The 19,578-nt window shown below is 39.7% G+C and overlaps 1 protein-coding gene across 6 annotated transcripts in view; it reads right to left on the bottom strand.

Annotated features, from left to right (window-relative positions):
* ano1.S (anoctamin 1, calcium activated chloride channel S homeolog) overlaps positions 1-17,933 on the bottom strand; it is a 120,027-nt gene extending 102,094 nt beyond the window's left edge. For 2 of the 6 annotated variants that reach the window (XM_041591459.1, XM_041591460.1), the window contains exon 1: positions 17,326-17,417. In XM_041591459.1, coding sequence (XP_041447393.1) covers positions 17,326-17,341 — 16 coding nt within the window. In that variant the 5' untranslated portion in view covers positions 17,342-17,417. Of the gene's footprint in view, positions 1-17,325; positions 17,418-17,506 lie in introns of those variants that run through there. The other 4 variants (XM_041591462.1, XM_041591464.1, XM_018259775.2 and 1 more) reach the window with 3 other exon arrangements.
* Positions 17,934-19,578: the final 1,645 nt, after the last annotated feature.

Raw genomic sequence — 19,578 nt, 5'->3', positions numbered from 1 at the left:
ACATGCTTGATAAGAAATAATAACCCTGAACAGCACTGCCTTTGATGTTTTTATGTTGACTGCAATGACTGCAGTTTAATTATTTGGTGATAGTCAGGTATTTGTATGTCATTACCAGGTTCAGTTATAATATTCAAACATCACTCACCAATTAGAAAAACAATCCTTATAACCTCAACCCACTTTAAAGGGGTGGTTTACCTTTAAGTTAACTTTTAGTATGTTATAGAATGGCCAATTCTAAGCACTTTTCGATTGGTCTTCATTATTTATTTTTATTAGAGTTTTTAAATTATTTGCCGTCTTCTTCTGACTCTTTCCAACTTTCAAATGGGGGTCACTGACCCCCATCTAGAAACAAATTCTCTGTAAGTAGGGTTGCCAACTTTTCCTTATTTTCTTACCGGCTGGTGGGGGGCGGGAATAAAAAGGGGGCGGGTGTGATGTCAAAAAGGGGCAGACATGATGTAAAGTGGGCGTGGCCACGGCACGGAAGAATTCAAGAAGGAGGACAAAATATACGTTTGGGGATTGGGGGCAGACCGAGGGGTCTTTTTAAGGGTATTACAAATTTATCGTCAGCTACATTGCCGGTAAATTTGTAATACCGGCCCCAGCCTTGGCAGGTGATTTACCGGCTAGGCCTAGGGTGGCAATGATATCTGTAAGGCTAAAAATTTATTGTTACTGCTACTTTTTATTCCTCATATTTCTATTCATATTCCAGTCTCTTATTCATATTAATCCACAGTTGCTAGGGTAATTTGGACCGTAGCAACGAGATTGCTGAAACTGGAGAGCTGCTGAAAAAAAATCTAAACAACTCAAAAACCACAAATGATAAAAAATGAAAACCAAATGCAAATTGTCTCTCCATCATACTAAAAGGTAACTCAAAGGCGAACAATATGAAGTCAATTCTGCTGGGAGGGTGAGTATTAACATTGTAATTCTGTAAGCCTCACCTGCCAATGACTATTTCTGTGTTTTCTTTACTCTGTGTGAGTTAACGTCTATAGTACAGCAGGTACAGCAGCAGGAACAATGGCCCATTGACAACAAAAAAATAAATAATTAAAAAGATTTCATAATTGTGAATTATGGTTTTTGTGATCCTTCAATCAATCTTTTTTTTTTTTTTATGTTCAGTGCATTTTCCTCAGGTGGCAAATATTCTCTCTCCCATAGACTCCATTATAGTCAAATAATCCAAACATTTAAAAAATGATTTCCTTTGTCTCTGTATTAATAAAACAGTGGCTTCTACTTGATCCCAACTAAGATATAATTGGAAACGGTTTATTTCATATTTACATGGTTTTCTAGCAGGTATGTAGATCCAAATTACAGAAAGATCTGTTATCTGTCCTGAGCATTCTGGATAACAGATCCTTTACCTGTACCAATCTTTTAGTACTTCTGTGGAGAACTGAGGACCAAGCGTGGAGTCACTGTTGAACTACCACAAACCACATGTATAACGTCTGTCACCTTTCTTCACATTGCCCCTGACCTAATCACGGAGCGTGTGTAGATTCCCAGTGCACATGGCATTTCAGCGCATTATGTCTCAGAATTTTCATTTCAAACAATTTCGGCAGCAATGTGAGTTGTGACTATTTCAGCTACGTGATGCCCTCAAGGGCTCAGACCAATAGATCCGCCTGAAACAGAAATCTCTCAATCGGAACATCAGGAATGAATGTATTAGCTCTCAAATATACTGGTCCTGTGTACTAGCAGAATTACTAAAGGGCGAAGTGACCAACGCTGGCGACAATTCGCCAGCGTTACCACTTTTAGGTACTTTGCCGATTTACGGCTAGCTATCATTCGCACTCTATCGCCAGGCGAATTTTCGCTCTGGTGAATGGACGTTATTCCGCAAATTCACTAAGATGTGGATTTTACTGAATGTTACTAATGATGGGGAAATTCGGCAGGCGTGAATTTGCGGCAAATTTGTGCGTTTCGCGCCAGCGAATAAATTCGCTGGCAAAAATTTTACGCCGTCTAAAGAATTTTTTGTTTCGTGAATTCTTCGCAATCCGTGGCGAATCGAAACGGGTCAAATTCGCCCATCACTAAATGTTACCTCTTTCGCCAGACTTGCCTTCGCCAGCTCAGACCAGATGAAGTGCACTGGAGTGCATAGATTTTCCTCAATCTCATGTTACTTACATCTTATTTTTAGTGGAAAAAGTTTCTAAGTCCCAAAAAACGCTGGTGTCTTTTCCTTTTTCAGAATGATAGTCTGCAAAAGTCCTTAAAAATTTTTTGGGTAACCGGGTTCCCCCCTCCATTTTCTAACATATGGAACATAAACTATACACTGGGCTCATGTGTAGGGCATTATAACAACTCCATTTTATTTATTAAGGGTCCCTGGACTTGTGTAGTCTAATGTAGTTACTGCAACATATACGTCCATTCAACTTTATCATTTCCCGCCGTATGCAAATTAGCCTGAGTGAAGACCTCTAACAAAGTTGCGCTAGGCATAATTGAACGCTAGCGCATCTTCGCTTTGATTGCCGAAGTAACGATAGCGAAAATTCGCCAGTGTTCTGTGCCCTGGATGCAACTTTGCATTTTAGTAAATTAGTGTTGTCTAAGCGAATTTTCGTCTGGGCGAAGTGTATGGCTGCGAAGCCGTATCTGGTGAATTTTCGCCGCTTAGTAAATTTACCCCTATGTTTTAGAAAGTTTGTATCTTTTTCTGGCTGTTCAGTGCAGGAGATCAAAGAGAAAGTCGGGACATTTCGGTAGGGATGCACCGAATCCAGGATTCGGTTCGGACAGGATTCAACCTTTTTTAGCAGGATTCGGATTCGGACGAATCCTTCTGCCCGGCCAAACTGAATCCTAATTTGCATATGCAAATTAGAGGTGGGGAGGGAAATCAAGTGACTTTTTGTCACAAAAAAGGAAGTAAAAAATGTTTCCCCTTCCCACCCCTAATTTGCATATGCAAATTAGGGTTCGGATTCGGTTCGGTATTTGGCTGAATCTTTCACAAAGGATTCGGGGGTTTGGCCGAATCCAAAATAGTGGATTCGGCGCATCCCTACATTTCAGTAACAATCAGGTTGAACTGTCAAAATTGGGACTTTCCAGCGAAAAACGGGACAGTTGGGAGGTAGGGATGGGCGAATTTTTTCACCTTGTTTTGCGACGGAAATGACGCCCATAGACTTGTATGGCGTCGTGCGTCAAAAAAAAGAGACATGCGTCAAAAAGAATTCGTTGTGCGTTACAAAAATGTTGACACTTTGCCGAATATTGACATTTTAATGGGCGTCGGCGACATTTCGCCGGCGGCAAATTTTTGGTGAAACGAAATGGGTCAAATTCGTCCCATCCCTATTGGGATCGGTATGCAGGTGTTCCTGCTGAAGGGTGTGAAGGGTGTGGCCCTCTAGGTTTGCATATGTTAATATAACGCTAATACTGCAGAACAACTAACTATATCTACAATCCAAGAGCATATTCTAACATTCACTAGTAAATATAAAAGCATGTCCAGAAAATAACATATATGCTCAAGTCAACACCTGGTGGATGAGTTTTTCGAAGCATTTGCCATTTCTTACAGTTTACTGACTTGGCTACATACAGGTTTTCGAGACAAGAGAAGAAAATAAAAGCTTCAATGCCTCACAAACTCTTGTTTGTTTGCAGCTTACTTGGAACATAATTGGCATTAATACTAAATCAACAAAAGCCTTTATAGTTTAGTTTGGCTCCAGAGCACAATACACAAATACACATGCATGGACTTGCTGGCCTTCTCCTTGTATTATGGCTAGAGAACAAAAGTTTAGTTGTACATAACTATCTAACGTGACCTTTCAAATAAAGTCATAATATTCTATATGGGCAAACTAGTATTTCACTAAAGATATTTGCCATCTGCAGTCTTAGTTTTCTATCCTTTTTTTTAACATTAAAGGGGTTGTTCCCTTTCAACTTAACTTTTAGGGGGTTATTTACTAAACTAAATGCAAAAATCACGAAAAAATTTGTGATTTTTTTTTTAATAAAACCAGACTTTTAAAAAATCAAACATGTTTCGGAATATATTAAACCCCGAGGATGGAAAAGTCAGAATCTGAAAATCCTACATCTTAGACCTGTCGAGGTTGCGTATAAGTCAATGGGAGAAGTCCCAATGATTTTTTGATGTGCGCTGGGTGTCGTGCAATAGCTCGAAGTTTTTGGAGTTTTCGGGCAAAAATCAGATTTTTCGGGTGAAAAATCAGAAAAAAATCATGAAAATCAATGAAAAATCAGAAAAAATTAAAGCAAATTTTAAAGGGTAACTAAACCTTTAAAATAAGTCAATGTAAAATCAATGAGAGTGCTATTCTAAGGACTTTTGTAATTTACATTCATTATTTATTTTGTTCTTATTCCAAGATATTAAAGGATACATGTACTGTTAATATGAATGAATTTTGTTACAACAGCGCCACCTGCTGGTCAGTTTCCCACCAGTCTGACCACCAAGTAGTCAAGGAAGTTGTCAGGAGAAAGAAGGGCTGCTCTGATGTTCTTCTGCTTAGGAATAAAATTAGAAACCTTTCTCAAATCTTTTCTAAGCAGAAGAACATCAGAGCAGCCTCTTTCTTCTGACAACTTCCTTGACTACTTGGTGGTCAGACTGGTGGGAAACTGACCAGCAGGTGGCGCTGTTGTAACAAAATTCATTCATATTAACAGTACATGAATCCTTTATCTTACAATAAAAACAAATTAGATAATGGATGTAAATTACAAAAGTGCTTAGAATAGCACCCTAATTCGTTATACATTCACTCATTTTAAAGGTTTACTTATCCTTTTAGGAAAATGTAACAATAAATAAACGCAAAAAACCCGAGCGGATTTGATCGGATTTTGTAGCAGAAAATATTGACATCAATTCGGACTTAGTTAAATAACCCCCTTAGTATGATGTCTAGAGGGATATTCTGAGACAATTTGCAATTGTTTTTAATTTTTTATTAAATGTGGTTTTTGACTTATTTAGCTTTTCATTCAGCAGCTCTGCAGTTTGCAGTATTAGCAGTTTGGTTGCTAGGGTCCAAATTACCCTAGCAACCATGAACAGATTTGAATAAGAGGCTGGAATATGAATAGGAGAGGCCTGAATAGAAACATGAGCAATAACAAGTAGCAATAACAATAAATGTTTAGCATTTGTTTTGAGATAGGGCCCATTGGAAACATGAAAAGAGTCAGAAGAAGAATAATAAATAAATAATTAAAATAACTATAAGAAATAAATAATGAGTACCAATTGAAAAGTTGCTTAGAACAGGCCATTCTATAACTTACTAAAAGTTAACTCAAAGGCGAACCACCCCTTTTAGAAAAATATTCAATCTTTCATTATAGCGATATAGTTTAAATCAACAATATATGTTTTAAAGCTGGATTATGTATAAGTGAAAAAGCCGCTATAAAATACAGATGATAGATGTTTCTTGATGATTGGCAATGAAGCCTTAAAATATATTTGTCGGCAAGTCAATTCCTGAACAAAGATGGATATTAAGATACCTTTAGGGGGTCCAATTTTATCTCAACATTTTCTGCTACAAACTCCGATAAAATCGTCTCAGGTTTTTTACGCTTATTTATTATTGCATTTTCCTGAAAATTTGCTTTGCAGGAAAAAATCCGATTTTCACTGTTTTTTTTCGGATTTTTCACCCGAAAACTCTGATTTCTTAAGCGATTTGCCCGAAAACTTCCTGGTGTTGCACAAAACTCAGCGCACATCAAAAAATCATTACGACTTCTCCCGTTGGGGTAAATTTACTAAGTGGCGAAAATTCGCTAGTGACGGCTTCGTTGCATCCAGGGCGCCAAAAGCTGGCGAATTTTCAATTCTGCCTAGTCCAACTTCGTTAAGAGGTCTTCACTCAGGCTAATTTGCATGCGGCGGGAAGTTAAAGTTGAATGGACGTATATGTTGTGGCAAATACATTACATTACACAAGTCCAGGGAACCTTAATAAAGACAATACAGTTGCCCTACACATGAGCCCACTGTATAGTTAATGTTCCATATGTTAGAAAATATATGGGGGGACCCGGTTACCTAAAAAAATTTTAAGGACTTTGCGTTTTTTGGACTTATAAATAAAATATGATGTAAGTAACAGAAGAATGATGAGGAAGATCTATGCACTCCAATGCACTTAGCCTGGTCTGAGCTGGTGAAGGCAAGTCTGGCGAAAGAGGTAACGTTCAGTAAAATCCGCATCTTTTTGCGGAGTAACGTCCATTCGTCCATTCGCCTGACGATAGAATGTGAATCACCACTAGTGTGTATCTCCTTCCCTAGCGAAGTAATGCCTGTGCCCGGCAAATCCCAGAAAACGGTAACTCTGGCGAATCTTCACCAGCGTTAGTCACTACACCCTTTAGTAAATCTGCCCCATTGACTTATATGCAACCTCGACAGGTCTGAAATGCCGGATTTTCTAATTCAGACTTTTTCATCCATCCTATTTTATAAAAAAATTCATTAATTTTTCGGGATTTTTGCATTCGGAGTTAAGTAAATAACCCCTTTAGTATCTTTCTATCAACGTAGCTGTCCATATAAGCCCCAGGCAGGAGTGGGACTCAAAATTGGCCCTGGTATTTCAGGCTCAAACAGGCCCCCAAATTATGTGCACGAAAGAATGCAGACTACAGCACATTGTACAATCGGGTGCCCTTTATAAGGAAATTAATATAGAATTCTATCTTTATAACAAATTCGCCTGGCACGAATTCGCCGCTGGCAAATAAATTCGTGAAAAATTGCCGGCGCCAAATTCCGATTTTCACAATTTTTTCATGAAAACGTTCAAATTGCTCGATTTTTCGTGAAAGGGTTCGAAATTACTCGATTTTTTTTAGTGAAAGCATTCGAATTGCTCTATTTCTTTGTGAAAGAATTAGAATTTTATGAATTTTTCGTGAAATCGTTAGAATTTCACCATTTTTTCGTGAACTTTCTGATTTCCCGAATTTTCACAAATTTTTTCACTGTTTCGCGAATTTTTCAGCGAATTGAAAGGGGAGAGATTCAACCATCACTAACAATAAGCAAATGGAGCAGCCCAGGAACTGGGAGACCTTTTTAGGCACTGTATATTATGCCTGCGATGTGCTTGTTGGGTGCCCTTTTGACATTGTACAGTGTGGTCCCTCCAGTACTCGTTCTACGGTCTTGTTATATTTAAGCACTACTTGTTTACTAATCAGTGTTTTGTTTCAGGAGATGACTTGGAATCATCTGTTATCCTAAATTAGAAATTTAGAGGCCAAATATTCTAGTCAGCCCACAAAGAGGCCACAACAGGACAACGGCTGTAACTGATTTATGGCTTTGATAAATAGACATTTTCCCATATAAGATAATAATAAAAATAGAACCAGATTTAAAGATAGGATTTGCCGGCACATGGCCACTTCCTGCTGTGAGAAAGGAGCAAATCGGAGGCTATATGGGTTAGGAAGTAATACTTGGCCTTTTTAAAATGGAACATTCTTTCTGCGCAAGGTCAGAGTGGAACCAGCAAATCGCCCCATGCTCTTTGAGTTTACTCTAGTGATGTAATAAATTGTAAGCTTGGAAAAGATACAGAGACCATGGAGCTAATTTCTAGTACACACTGTATAGAAACCAATAGCAACCAATCAGACGTCTGCTTTCTTTTTCAAATTTAGAATTCTGAGCTTCATTTCACGAACTGCTTGTTTGCTACAGGACAACTAAAAAAAAAGCACCCAGACTAAAATAAAGTAAATGCAAAGTAATGGAGAGATTGTAACAAAACTGTCAGGCACAGGCATAGATAGAATCATGGGTAGGGTTGCCACCTTTTGGGGCAGGAAAGTGATGTTTTGGGGGCGAACTGTGCCATCAGGGGGTAGAGCTACAACACAACAATCAACGATTGGCTGATCGCTACGTCATTCACTTAATGGGGTGGTTCCTCTTTAAGTTACCTTCTAGTATGTTATAGAATGGTTAATTCTAAGCAACCTTCATTGTTTATTTATTTTTACAGTTTTTGAATCATTTGCCTTCCTCTGCTGACCACTTCCTGTTTTCAAAAGTGGGATGGGGGGGTCACTGACCCTGTCTAAAAACAAATGCTCTGTAAGGCTACACGTTTATTATTATTGTTCGTTTTTGTTACTTATATTTCAAGTCAAGGCTTCTCCTATTTACTGTATATTCCAGTCTTTTGTTCAAATCAATGCATGGTTGCTAGGGTAATTTTGACCCCAGCAACCGGATGGGAGACACTGCAAACTGGAGAGCTGCAGAATTAATTCAACTCAAAAACCACAATTGTTAAAAAATGAAGATCAATTGCAAATTGTCTCAGAATATCACTCTCTAAAAGTTAACTCAAAGGTGAACAACACTTTTAAAAATCCGGTTCGGATTTCCGAATTTGGAAACCCGGCAGATACTTTTCAAATGGACAACCCTTCTGAAAACCTTTTATAACATTTATAATAAAGAAGTCCATTCAACTTTAAATTACCCCACCCTATGCTAATTGACGTAAGCGCAAGATCACTAGCGAAGTTTCGCCAGGCACAAATGAACGCTAGCGCATCTTCGCTATGAAATGCTCGCACAGCCGAAGGAACACTAGTGCAAAGTCGCCAGCGTTTGACACCCGGGACGAAACCTCACATTTTAGTGAATTAGCTTATTGGTTTCGTATTTGCACCTGGCAAAGTGTTACGATGTGTGCGAAGCTGATGCTGGCGAAAATTCCTTTGACTTTGCCTTCACCTGTTATATTTATTTAAAGAAACACATCCTTTTCATGCTTCTGCTGCTGTATGTTCCCCAGCCATTGCTAGAATCTACTGTAATTATCACACCCCACTAAGGATCTATGTATTAAGTTGAAATACACTAAAACTGATTTTTTTATTACAAAATGAATCACACGCCCAATTTATTTTGTTCATGCTGGAGATTAGTGATGGGCAAATCGGTGGCGTTTCGCTTCGCCAAATAATTTGCGAATTTCCAACGTAATTCGAGAAACGGCAAAAAATCTGCGAAACGGCACCGGCGCCTTGCTTTTTATGCCGGCGTCCGTTTTGTTTTGACGCCGGTGAATTTTTTGCGTCAGTTTCGAGAATCGCAGGAATTCGCCGCAAATTCGCGCTTGGCGAATATATTCGCCCATCACTACTGGAGATAGGTGTACTATGTGCCTTTGATCTCTCCTATAGAGAGATACTTCCTAGGAAACTCTTGTGTCATTAATCTCCCTACTTAAAAACCTACAACTCTCTGCAGCAGTTAGAACACATATATGTTTTTAGGGTAAAACTAATGGACTAGGCTATTTCTGGCATTGTATATTCTTGTTTTTCTTTTTCTGCTCCCACACACACACACAAAATGTTTCCGGATAACAGTGATTAGTCCCCAGGGTGTTTTGTAATTTTTAGAAGAAATAAATGTTTGAAAGTTCATGGAAGCAGTTCCTGTACTTACAGGGCAGTGTCATCTCATGCCCACAAGATCCCAGCAAAGCTCTTCATACACAGGTTTATTGGGGGTAGCCAGGTGGCACTGCCTTAAATAAAACTGAAATTAAAGGGGAACTATCGCAAAAAATGAAAATGTAATATTAGCTTCAGAAACTTTCTAAATACAATCAATTAAAAATGATGGACTGTTTCTGAAATTATCAAGTTTATCTTCACTATTCCTCTCTCAGCATCTGTTTCTCATTCTGTCTTCATTCAGGAGTTGGGTGTCAGATGAATGATACAATATATCTTATAGGGGGGCTCCTTTTGCCTAGAAGACGTATTAGAGCTCAATCTATTAAAATCACCAGACATCATGGGGCAAATTTACTAACCAGTGAAAATTCGCCAGCAACGGCTTTGCAGGCAGTGCAACACTTCGCTAGGCGAAAATTCGCTCAGACAACGCTAATTCACTAACATGCGAAGCTGCGTCTAGGGTGCCAAACACTGGTGACGTTGCGCTAGCGTTAATACGGCTGCGCTAGCATTGGCTAATGTGCATATGGCAGGAAGTTAAAGTACAATGGACGTATATGTTGCAGCAAATACATTACATTACACAAGCCCAGGGAAGCTTAAAGGGATACTGTCATGGGAAAAAAATTTTTTTTCAAAATGAATCAGTTAATAGTGCTACTCCAGCAGAATTCTGCACTGAAATCCATTTCTCAAAAGAGCAAACAGATTTTTTTATATTTAATTTTAAAATCTGACATGGTGCTTGAAATTTTGTCAATTTCCCAGCTGCCCCAAGTCATGTGACGTGTGCCTGCACTTCAGGAGAGAAATGCTTTCTGGCAGGCTGCTGTTTTTCCTTCTCAATGTAACTGAATGTGTCTCAGTGGGACATGGGTTTTTACTATTGAGTGTTGTTCTTAGATCTACCAGGCAGCTGTTATCTTGTGTTAGGGAGCTGCTATCTGCTATCTGGTTACCTTCTCATTGTTCTTTTGTTTGGCTGCTGGGGGGAAAAGGGAGGGGGGTGATATCACTCTAACTTGCAGTACAGCAGTAAAGAGTGATTGAAGTTTATTAGAGCACAAGTCACATGACTTGGGGCAGCTGGGAAATTGACAAAATGTCTAGCCCCATGTCAGATTTCAAAATTGAATATAAAAAAATCTGTTTGCTCTTTTGAGAAATGGATTTCAGTGCAGAATTCTGCTGGAGCAACACTATTAACTGATTCATTTTGAAAAAAAAAAATTTTTCCCATGACAGTATCCCTATAATAAAAAAATTTGAGTTGTTATAATGCATTACACATGAGCCCAGTGTATAGTTAATGTGCCATATGTTAGGAAATTGATAAATCAATTAATTGTTAATTGTTCACCGCAGGCATTTCCTAGCAAACTTTCACTAATCTAGCGAAACCTCATTAGTACACTTATGCTTAGGTCAAATTGAATAGGGCGGGTACATATAGGTCATATATGTGTCTTTATTAGAGATGTTGGTGCAAATGCTTAAAGTGGCCACTTATTATTACAAAAAGGAAGCAAAATAAAGAGAAAAGAGATCCTCTAATGTCCTAGACATGAGCCCACCCTAAAACAAATGTGGCATGCCCCTCAAATTGGTAAAAATTGTTAACACACAAATTTTCAGTAGTTACACCTTTGAAGGCAATCTCGCTTTAAAATATGAAAAAAAAAGAACTTTTATGACTTTTCAGGCATACAGGATATGATGTCACTCACATAAGATTGAGGAGGATGTAACTTCATCCTATCAGTTCACCAGGTCTAAGGTGGCGAAGGAAACTGGCAATGGCATGTCTGGCGAATGAGGTAACGTTCAGTAAAATCCGCATCTTAGTGAATTTACGGAGCAACGTCCATTCGCCAGAGCGAAAATTCACCTGCCGATAGAGTGCTAATGAGCGCTAGCGTCTGTCTCTTTCGCTAGCCTGCGCCCGTTAGTAAATCGGCAAAGTGCCTGGAAGCTGTAACTCTGGTGAATTGTCGCCAGCGTTAGTTACTTCGTCCTTTAGTAAATCTGCCCCTATCTATTTTCAGCATAAACCTCCAGGGCTTGGGCTTGAGCATGCTCAGTTTGCTCCTATCTCCCTCTCCATTGTCCCCCTCCCTGCTCTATCACTGTAGGCACGGAATTAAGGGCTAATTTTCAGAACGTGCTTCCGGTAATAAAAAGTGGACATGACTATATCTATACACTTGTCTCATCTGGCAGTTTAGTTCTTGCTCACACATTGTGTTCCTGCTGAAGATGTTTATCTCTGTGCGGAATTCGCCCTTTGGGGTTTGCAAGAGCAGCCAATGTTATTTTGAGCCTGTTTATACGCTATAAATATGTTATCTCAGGGCCACAAGAGATATACAATAAAAGAGTAATATTTTAGTACTGGGTCCAGCTGCTTTGTGTCTGGCTGATGTCTTCAGAGGTTATTTTTCGTTTCTGAGACACGCTGGCTGCTCTGAGTTTTGAGGAACATTTACTGATGTTGTGGAAGTGGGCACCGCTCCAACGAAATAGCGCCACTGTCTAAACATATGCTCATTCGGAACAGCAGCCTCCGTGGGAATTAAGAGGAGAAATTAGCAGCTCAAAGGGCTCCCCGTGTCTATTCTTAGCAACGACAGCACTTAACTGGAAAACATGGGAATGACACAAAGATACATATCTAATTTTATCTCTGTAGACTTCATGGGATTTAATATCCAAAGTCTAATATTAAGACAAGAGCCGGAACCTTTCACTTTCCCATTATTTATCTGCCTGCGCTTTTTTTCCTAGTTAAGGAATTCTGCTCATGATCATCTGAGCAGCGATCGCATAGACCACAAGGCAAAGTGAGAACCTTGGCCCAGGCGGCACTTTACGAGGCGCAGTCATTTTTAACCCAGGCTTTATATTTTTTAAAACCTAGAAATTCTGCTTCTTTAGCATAGGAGAGAGTTGCACTAGAAATGTGTCCCAGTCCTACAACGGGAAAGGAAACACCAAGTATCGTGCGTCAGAGAGCAAAATACTATCTACAGCCAAACAGGGCTTGATGAATATATTGCATTCAACTCTAACCACACTGTGAACTGGTCTTAAATGTGGTGCACAGCCATACATCCTGATGTAAATCTGCTTAAAGGAGAACTTAACCTAAAAATGAATAGGGCTAAAAATGTCATGTTTTATATACAGAACTTATTGCACCAGCCTAAAGTTTCAGCTTGTCAATAGCAGCAATGATCCAGGACTTCAAACTTGTCACAGGGGGTCACCATCTGGGAAAGTGTCTGTGACACTCACATGCTCAGTGGGCTCTGATTGGCTGTTGAGAAGCTAAGCTTAGGGGTCGTCACTAATTATCCAGCAGAAAATGATGTTCCCCTGTAATATAAGCTGATGCTACAGGGCTGATTATTAAATTCTGATGCTAATTGCACTGGTTTCTGTGTTGCCATGTAGTAATTATCTGTATTAATTACTAATCAGCCTTATATTGTGACATTTCTATTCTATGTGTACTGTATATTGTGAGTGGGTCCCTAAGCTCAGTAAGTGACAGCAGCACAGAGCATGTGCAGTGAATCAGCAGAAAAGAATATGGGGAGCTACTGGGGCATCTTTGGAGACACAGATCTTTACTGCTAAAGGCCTGTGGTTGCCTTGGGCTGGTACAGAAGCCCAAAACATCATGTACAGCATTTATACCTACTTCTTTAGTTAGGCTTTATTTATCCTTTAAAGTGAGCTTTGGCACAATTTTTTACCATAAGACTGCTGGAAAGAGAGAAATCATTTTTAGTTCTCAAGGTACTAACTCACCTATGATGGGGGCCTTATTTATCAAAATCTGAATTTGAATAAAAAAAGTTTGACCAAACTAGAATTCATAATTGGACCTTGTTTATTATTTAAAAAGTAGAATTTCATTGGACAAAACAGAAAAAAAAAATTCCCGAATCGCTCGTTTTTTTCAGGCTTTTCCCGTAAAGCCCTAATTTTGGGATTTTTGCCCGAAAAGTCCAAAATAGACAAATTTTCTAATTCCAGCACAGACCACAGAAACTTCCAAATAGGATATGGACCTCTCCCATTGACTTTTATGCAACCTCAGTAGGTCTGAGATGCAGGATATTCGGATTCTGACATTTATTATGCTCGGGGTAGAATGAATCTCGAAAATCTCTAGTTTTTTTTACTAAAAATTTAGATTTTATAGTTAAAAAAACTCGAATTGTTCGAGTTTTTGGCATTTGGACTTTAATAAATAACCCCCTTAAGGTTAGGCCACACCGGCGCTAATCACATGCGGCGATTTGTTTTCCAAAGTCGCCCGAAATTTCCTCGTGAGTCAACTTCGGGCGACTTTGGAAAACGAATCGCCGCATGTGATTAGCGCCCACATTTTTTTTTTTCGTTTTAGCCGGCACAGAGTCACGGAAGGCGTTTGGGGGAGATCGGTTGCAGCAAAGATAAGGCGATTAGTCGCCAGATGACCAAATCTCCCCAAAACACCCAGTGTGGCCTTACCCTTAGTGTCTGTGAGATACAAAACATGTAATGCTGTGCCTTTGTGTACCTGATAAACAACAATCTTTTTACACTTCTGTCTGGAAGATTGCTCTTTGATTGCCTGCTCCACTGCAATTCTGCAACACCCCAAACAATCCACTATTACTAATAAATCATCACACACCTGTACAATTCACGACAACAAGTTTCCCTAAGAAACGTTTTCATTGTAATAATTTTCGAATGACAAGCACAGCTTAACCACAAAACATGCGTCTACACATTTCCTTTCTGGGTAATAAATTCTAAATGAGCCAGCTATAAAACACACCCACAAAATAAATGGTTTCTCTTAATCCCTCGCGCAGGAAGATTTTACAACTTATGTTTTTCGTGTTTGCAAGCAACTTTGCTATCCTCATTGTATTACATGTCAGTGCCAGCTGGAAACAAGAACTTTGCAGCGCTGTTCTGGCGCCATTGGTATAGTTTTCTGTTGTATGTTACAGTTCAGCTGGCAGTTTAGTTCTTAATAAAATGTGGTCTAAAGCTGTTACAGTTTTATTTTGGATTTTGTACAGCTCTGTCTTTTCTGAGCTGCTGTTAGTGGCCATGTTTTTCTGTCTGAGAGAGAGAACGTCTGTGTTCCTGCAAGGGAATTATTATTTGATATATGGAAGGGAATCTCACTGTGCTTGTGTATGTGTGTCCAGGAGTGTAACTACAGAGGAAGCAGACCCTGCGGCTGCAGGGAGGCCCAGGAGATATAAGGTGACCCATGAGGTCCAAATTATGAGCAATTTCAACATATATTGGTAAAACAGGACAATCTCTGGATATGTTGGGGGCCCTCAAATTAATTAACTATGGGGTCCATTAACATCTAGTTACTCTACTGTGTGTATTTGTATTAAAAGGGATACTGTCATGGAAAAACATGCGTTTTTTTCAAAACACATCAGTTAATAGTGCTACTCCAGCAGAATTCTGCACTGAAATCCAGTTCTCAAAAGAGCGAACAGATTTTTTTATATTCACTTTTGAAATCGGGCTAGACATATTGTGAGTTTCCCAGCTGCCCGCAGTCATGTGACTTGTGCCTGCACTTTAGGATGGAACTCCTTTCTGGCAGGCTGAACTGAATGTTGTTCCTAGATCTACCAGGCAGCAGTTATCTTGTGTTAGGGAGCGGTTATCTGGTCACCTTCTCATTGTTCTTTTGTTTGGCTGCTGGGGGGTGGGGGAAAGGGGGGGAGGTGATATCACTCCAACTTGCAGTACAGCAGTAAAGAGTGACTGAAGTTTATCAGCGCACAAGTCACATGACTGGAGGCAGCTGGGAAACTCACAATATGTCTAGCCCGATTTCAAAATTGAATATAAAAAAATCTGTTTGCTCTTTTGAAAAATGGATTTCAGTTCAGAATTCTGCTGGAGCAGCACTATTAACTGAGGCGTTTTGAAAAAAACACGTTTCCTATGAGAATACTAGCAGCTCTGCCCAGTCATGGCAGAGAGAATCCCATTAACTAGAACGTGCGCTATACATGTACTTATTTAGCATTTTATGAAATAAATTGCATAATTCATAATTACTGGTTCTGTTAATATCCCCTTTGTGAATCCATCAGTTGAATTTGTACCAAATGAGTTCCCTTGCAAGTATGCTTGATCAGCATTGAGACATAACAGCTGCGGGCTGTTTTGGAGCACACAAAACCTGCGGACTGCATACTGAATGGAACCTTGTCTGTATTAGGCAGTACTCCACTCAATTGTGGTGGACGGGGCTAGGCACATAGGTGTGCTCTTGTACTTATATGAATGACCCCTATAACCGCCCTACAGAATGAATTCCTGCTGCAAAAAACAAAACAGTCACAACTAAGAGTGAATAGAGGAGTAGCATCAATTTCTCTTTTTGCACAGTTTAGCTCAAGACAAAACAGAAACCATTAATTGTGATTAAAACAATCATCTGCCCGTGTATAGCCACTTTTACTCCTCTTATGTAGAATAAAAAAGAAAACATCTTGCCTAGTCTTTTTTATAATTACCATATCTATTGATTAAGAATTTCCCAATTCCAAGTCAACTAAAAACCATCAGTTCAACTAACCTTCCTGCCGTTCTAACTCTGAAATTGTATGTTCTTGCAAGCAGGGCCCTTACCTTATGCAGTCGTAAAGGTACATCTATTCTAATGTTTGTCTGTATATGTCAATTATTTTGTTTTGTGTCTGTATCCCCTCTGTGAAGCACTACAGGAGAATGTCAATAACAATAATCTCACAATCACATCCCTTGAAGCTGCTTCTATACACAAACAAATCTAATATTTATTATTCCTTTTTCATTTGTCCACTTGTGATTGTTATTACGACATATTTCATACCACTAATCTGAAAAGTATGTCACAATGATACAAGTTTGGGTGCTGAAATTCAATCACAGCTAAAAAGCTGCCAAACTCCAGTAATACTCCATGGCAAGAAATTTGGTTGGCAGAGGTCCGGGTTTGCTTGGCCCAACTCCGCACTGGCTCCATAAGTCTAGATCTGGCTAAACTCAAACGTCTCTTCCTGGCTGCCAAATAAAAAAAAAAAACCCTTTCCTGACCATGAGCTTCTCTAGAGCAGCTTTGCCTTGTTACTCCAGCGACTTTTTACCATGTTCAACAAAGACAATGCAATTTCCATTCATATAGCAACACATTATAGCAGGAACAGTTCAGAAACGCCACCAATTAGCTCCTAGATCTGGAGCCCTGAACCATTGCTCTGCTTCAGCTCTATTCTAACACAGTTCCAGGACAGCTCCACTTCTAGAACACAGTCAAAAACTCCACTCTAGAAACAGGTATTGAAACTGGATCCTAGCTCTAGCACATGCCCAACCCCAATTCTTACGTAGAATCAACTTTATAAATAGACATAAGCTTAGTACACAGTCATATTAGTTAAATATGAGAACCATGATTTGTAAAAAATTGGTTATCATGTGAGTGATGCCCGTAAACATGTGTTCCTTGTGCAAACTTACTGACTCTTCCAACTTACTGACTCTTCCAACTTACTGACTCTTCCAACTTACTGACTCTTCCAACTTACTGACTCTTCCAACTTACTGACTCTTCCAACTTACTGACTCTTCCAACTTACTGACTCTCTAACCCCTTGACCCCTCTCCCAACTGTCTCAATGACGATTCAAATCCTACCCCATCCTCTATTTTCACACCCATATTACAAGCGTTTATTTCACTGACCTGCACCCAAGCTCATTTACACCTCTGAGATGTCTTCATGGAATGCAAAATTCTTCTCATCCATACTTATTAACGGAGGTAGCTCAAAACCAACAACAAATCATTCCCCCTCCCTTTTACGGTTTCTTTGATGATTAAACAAATGTCACAATTTTGTGTGCTTTTGTTTTAATCAACTCACCCTTTGGAAGTGATCAAATCTATGGCAAAAAAAAAAGTGCCTTAGCAATCAACGTCCAACATGGTCAAAGACTTGCACATGAAAGATGTACAGAAGATCGGTGACAGGACACAGTCCAGAAATGGACAATGTTCTCAGGAACAAACCTTTGATCAAGAAACCAGCCGCTCTTCAGCTTGAGTCTGACTCATCAGAAAGTCTGGAAAGTGGATCTTAGTGGAATAAGTTAGGCTGAATTCATTACTGCACCTTCCACTGTTCACTTTTTCCCACTCCAAATGGATTGTTTGTGAGATTTTCGCTTGCTTCTCTCTCTCAATGTTGGGTTTCAGTTGCTCATCTCTAAAATCTTACTTCTTTGTTCCGTGCTCATGCCCCGGTAACTGCTTTCAGCCTTCCCAATTTCTCTCTCTTTGCCTTCCCACATTCTATTCCCTTTTCTAAGCACTCAGCGGAATCTTTATGGCTGGGAGGGGAAGAGCAGGACCGTGTATCAGTGGCAATAGGATACACAGTCTTCAACTGCCACTGCTATAATAAATATTTAGACAGGACCCCTGCGAGTGGATATATTCCAAACATTAGTCTCAAAGTTCACCATGGCACAAGCTCCTTGCTCTCCTGCTATAAATTAAAATATAGATATACCCTTTCATAAGCGTAAAACATTTGAGTAAAGTTTTCTCACTTTTATTGGCATTTCCTTTGAAAGTATTCACACCGCCCTCTTACAAAAATTAAAATATCAGTGGGGCCAGATAACTAAGAGTCATAAAACTGGTAACATTTAGCCAGCACATTAAATTTTGGAATGCTGGACTATTTATGCATAGCTACACTCAGGGGTGTAACTACAGAGGAAGCAGACACTGCGGCAGCAGGGGACCCAAAAGGTATAGGGGGCCCCATGAGGCTCTAATTATTGAGCCTGATCCAGATTTAGTATTTTATACTCTATAGACAATGGAACATGCAGTTGTGAAGAAGAGCTGCAAGCTGTGCCCAAATAAAAAATACGCTTATATAGGCATAAATGTTCCATAGCATGGCAGACATTTAAATTATATTTCTACATACTGTATAAACTGCTCCCGGATACCTGGCTCTCATGAAGGAATTTAATTCCTATACACTTATCTACACCCCCTTTGTAAATAAAAGTTAATAATTAAAACTCAATAATGAAGACCAATTGAAGAGTTGCTCAGCTCATTCTATAACATACTTAAAGTTAACTGAAAGGTGAACCACCCCTTTAAATATATTCCCTCGAATAGAGCAGATGTAATGAGGGGGTTAACAGTCTGTGTGATTAGTACGGGTAATTATTGTCAAGGGGGCTGTACTCACACAGATGCATGTAAGCTCCAAACGCAGGTGGAATGCAACATGTTGCGTCCCATCTGTGTTTGGTGCTTACATTCGTCTGTACAGCCACCTTGACAATAATTGAGTGTGTTTATTCTGCTCTTAAGGGCCCTTACTCACAGGCGTTTCTTGCTGCGCTCCTCTGCTTTCCGCTTTCTTCCGTTCAGCCGCAGGGGAGCGTAGGAGTAGATGCGCTGAATTATTTTCCATGAGGCTGTACTCACACAGACGCATGTAAGCCCTGAACGCAGGAAAAATGCAACATGTTGCTTCCCAACCTGCATTTGCTTATATGTGTCTTTGTGAGTACAGCCAGGACTGCCATCAGAAATCGCAGGGCCCCATACGACAAAATTTCCTGGGCCCCCTGGGCTGCACCCACTGCAAGCCCCACCCACAGGTCAACCCTCCCCACCCCACAGGTCTGCCCCCCACCTCACAGTAAAAAAACAAAAAAAATATTGGTGGCTAGGGTTCCCACATGTTAATAAAAAGATATTGGTGGTAAAAAACTAAAAAAACATTTGTGGCCAGGGCCCCCCCAGTAAAAAATATTGGTGGCTAGGACCCCACATGAGAAAAAAAATGGTGGCCAAAATTGGTGGCCAGGGCCTCCCTCCCACATTATGAGAAAATTGGTGGCCAGGGCCCCTTAAACGTCCATGCCTTCCCGAAGTTAGCAGCTCTCAGAAAGATGGGGGGCC

The sequence above is a fragment of the Xenopus laevis genome, chromosome 4S (assembly GCF_017654675.1).
Source record: "Xenopus laevis strain J_2021 chromosome 4S, Xenopus_laevis_v10.1, whole genome shotgun sequence".
Taxonomy (NCBI): Eukaryota; Metazoa; Chordata; class Amphibia; order Anura; family Pipidae; genus Xenopus; species Xenopus laevis.
This window is presented reverse-complemented; position numbering and strand designations above follow the sequence as displayed.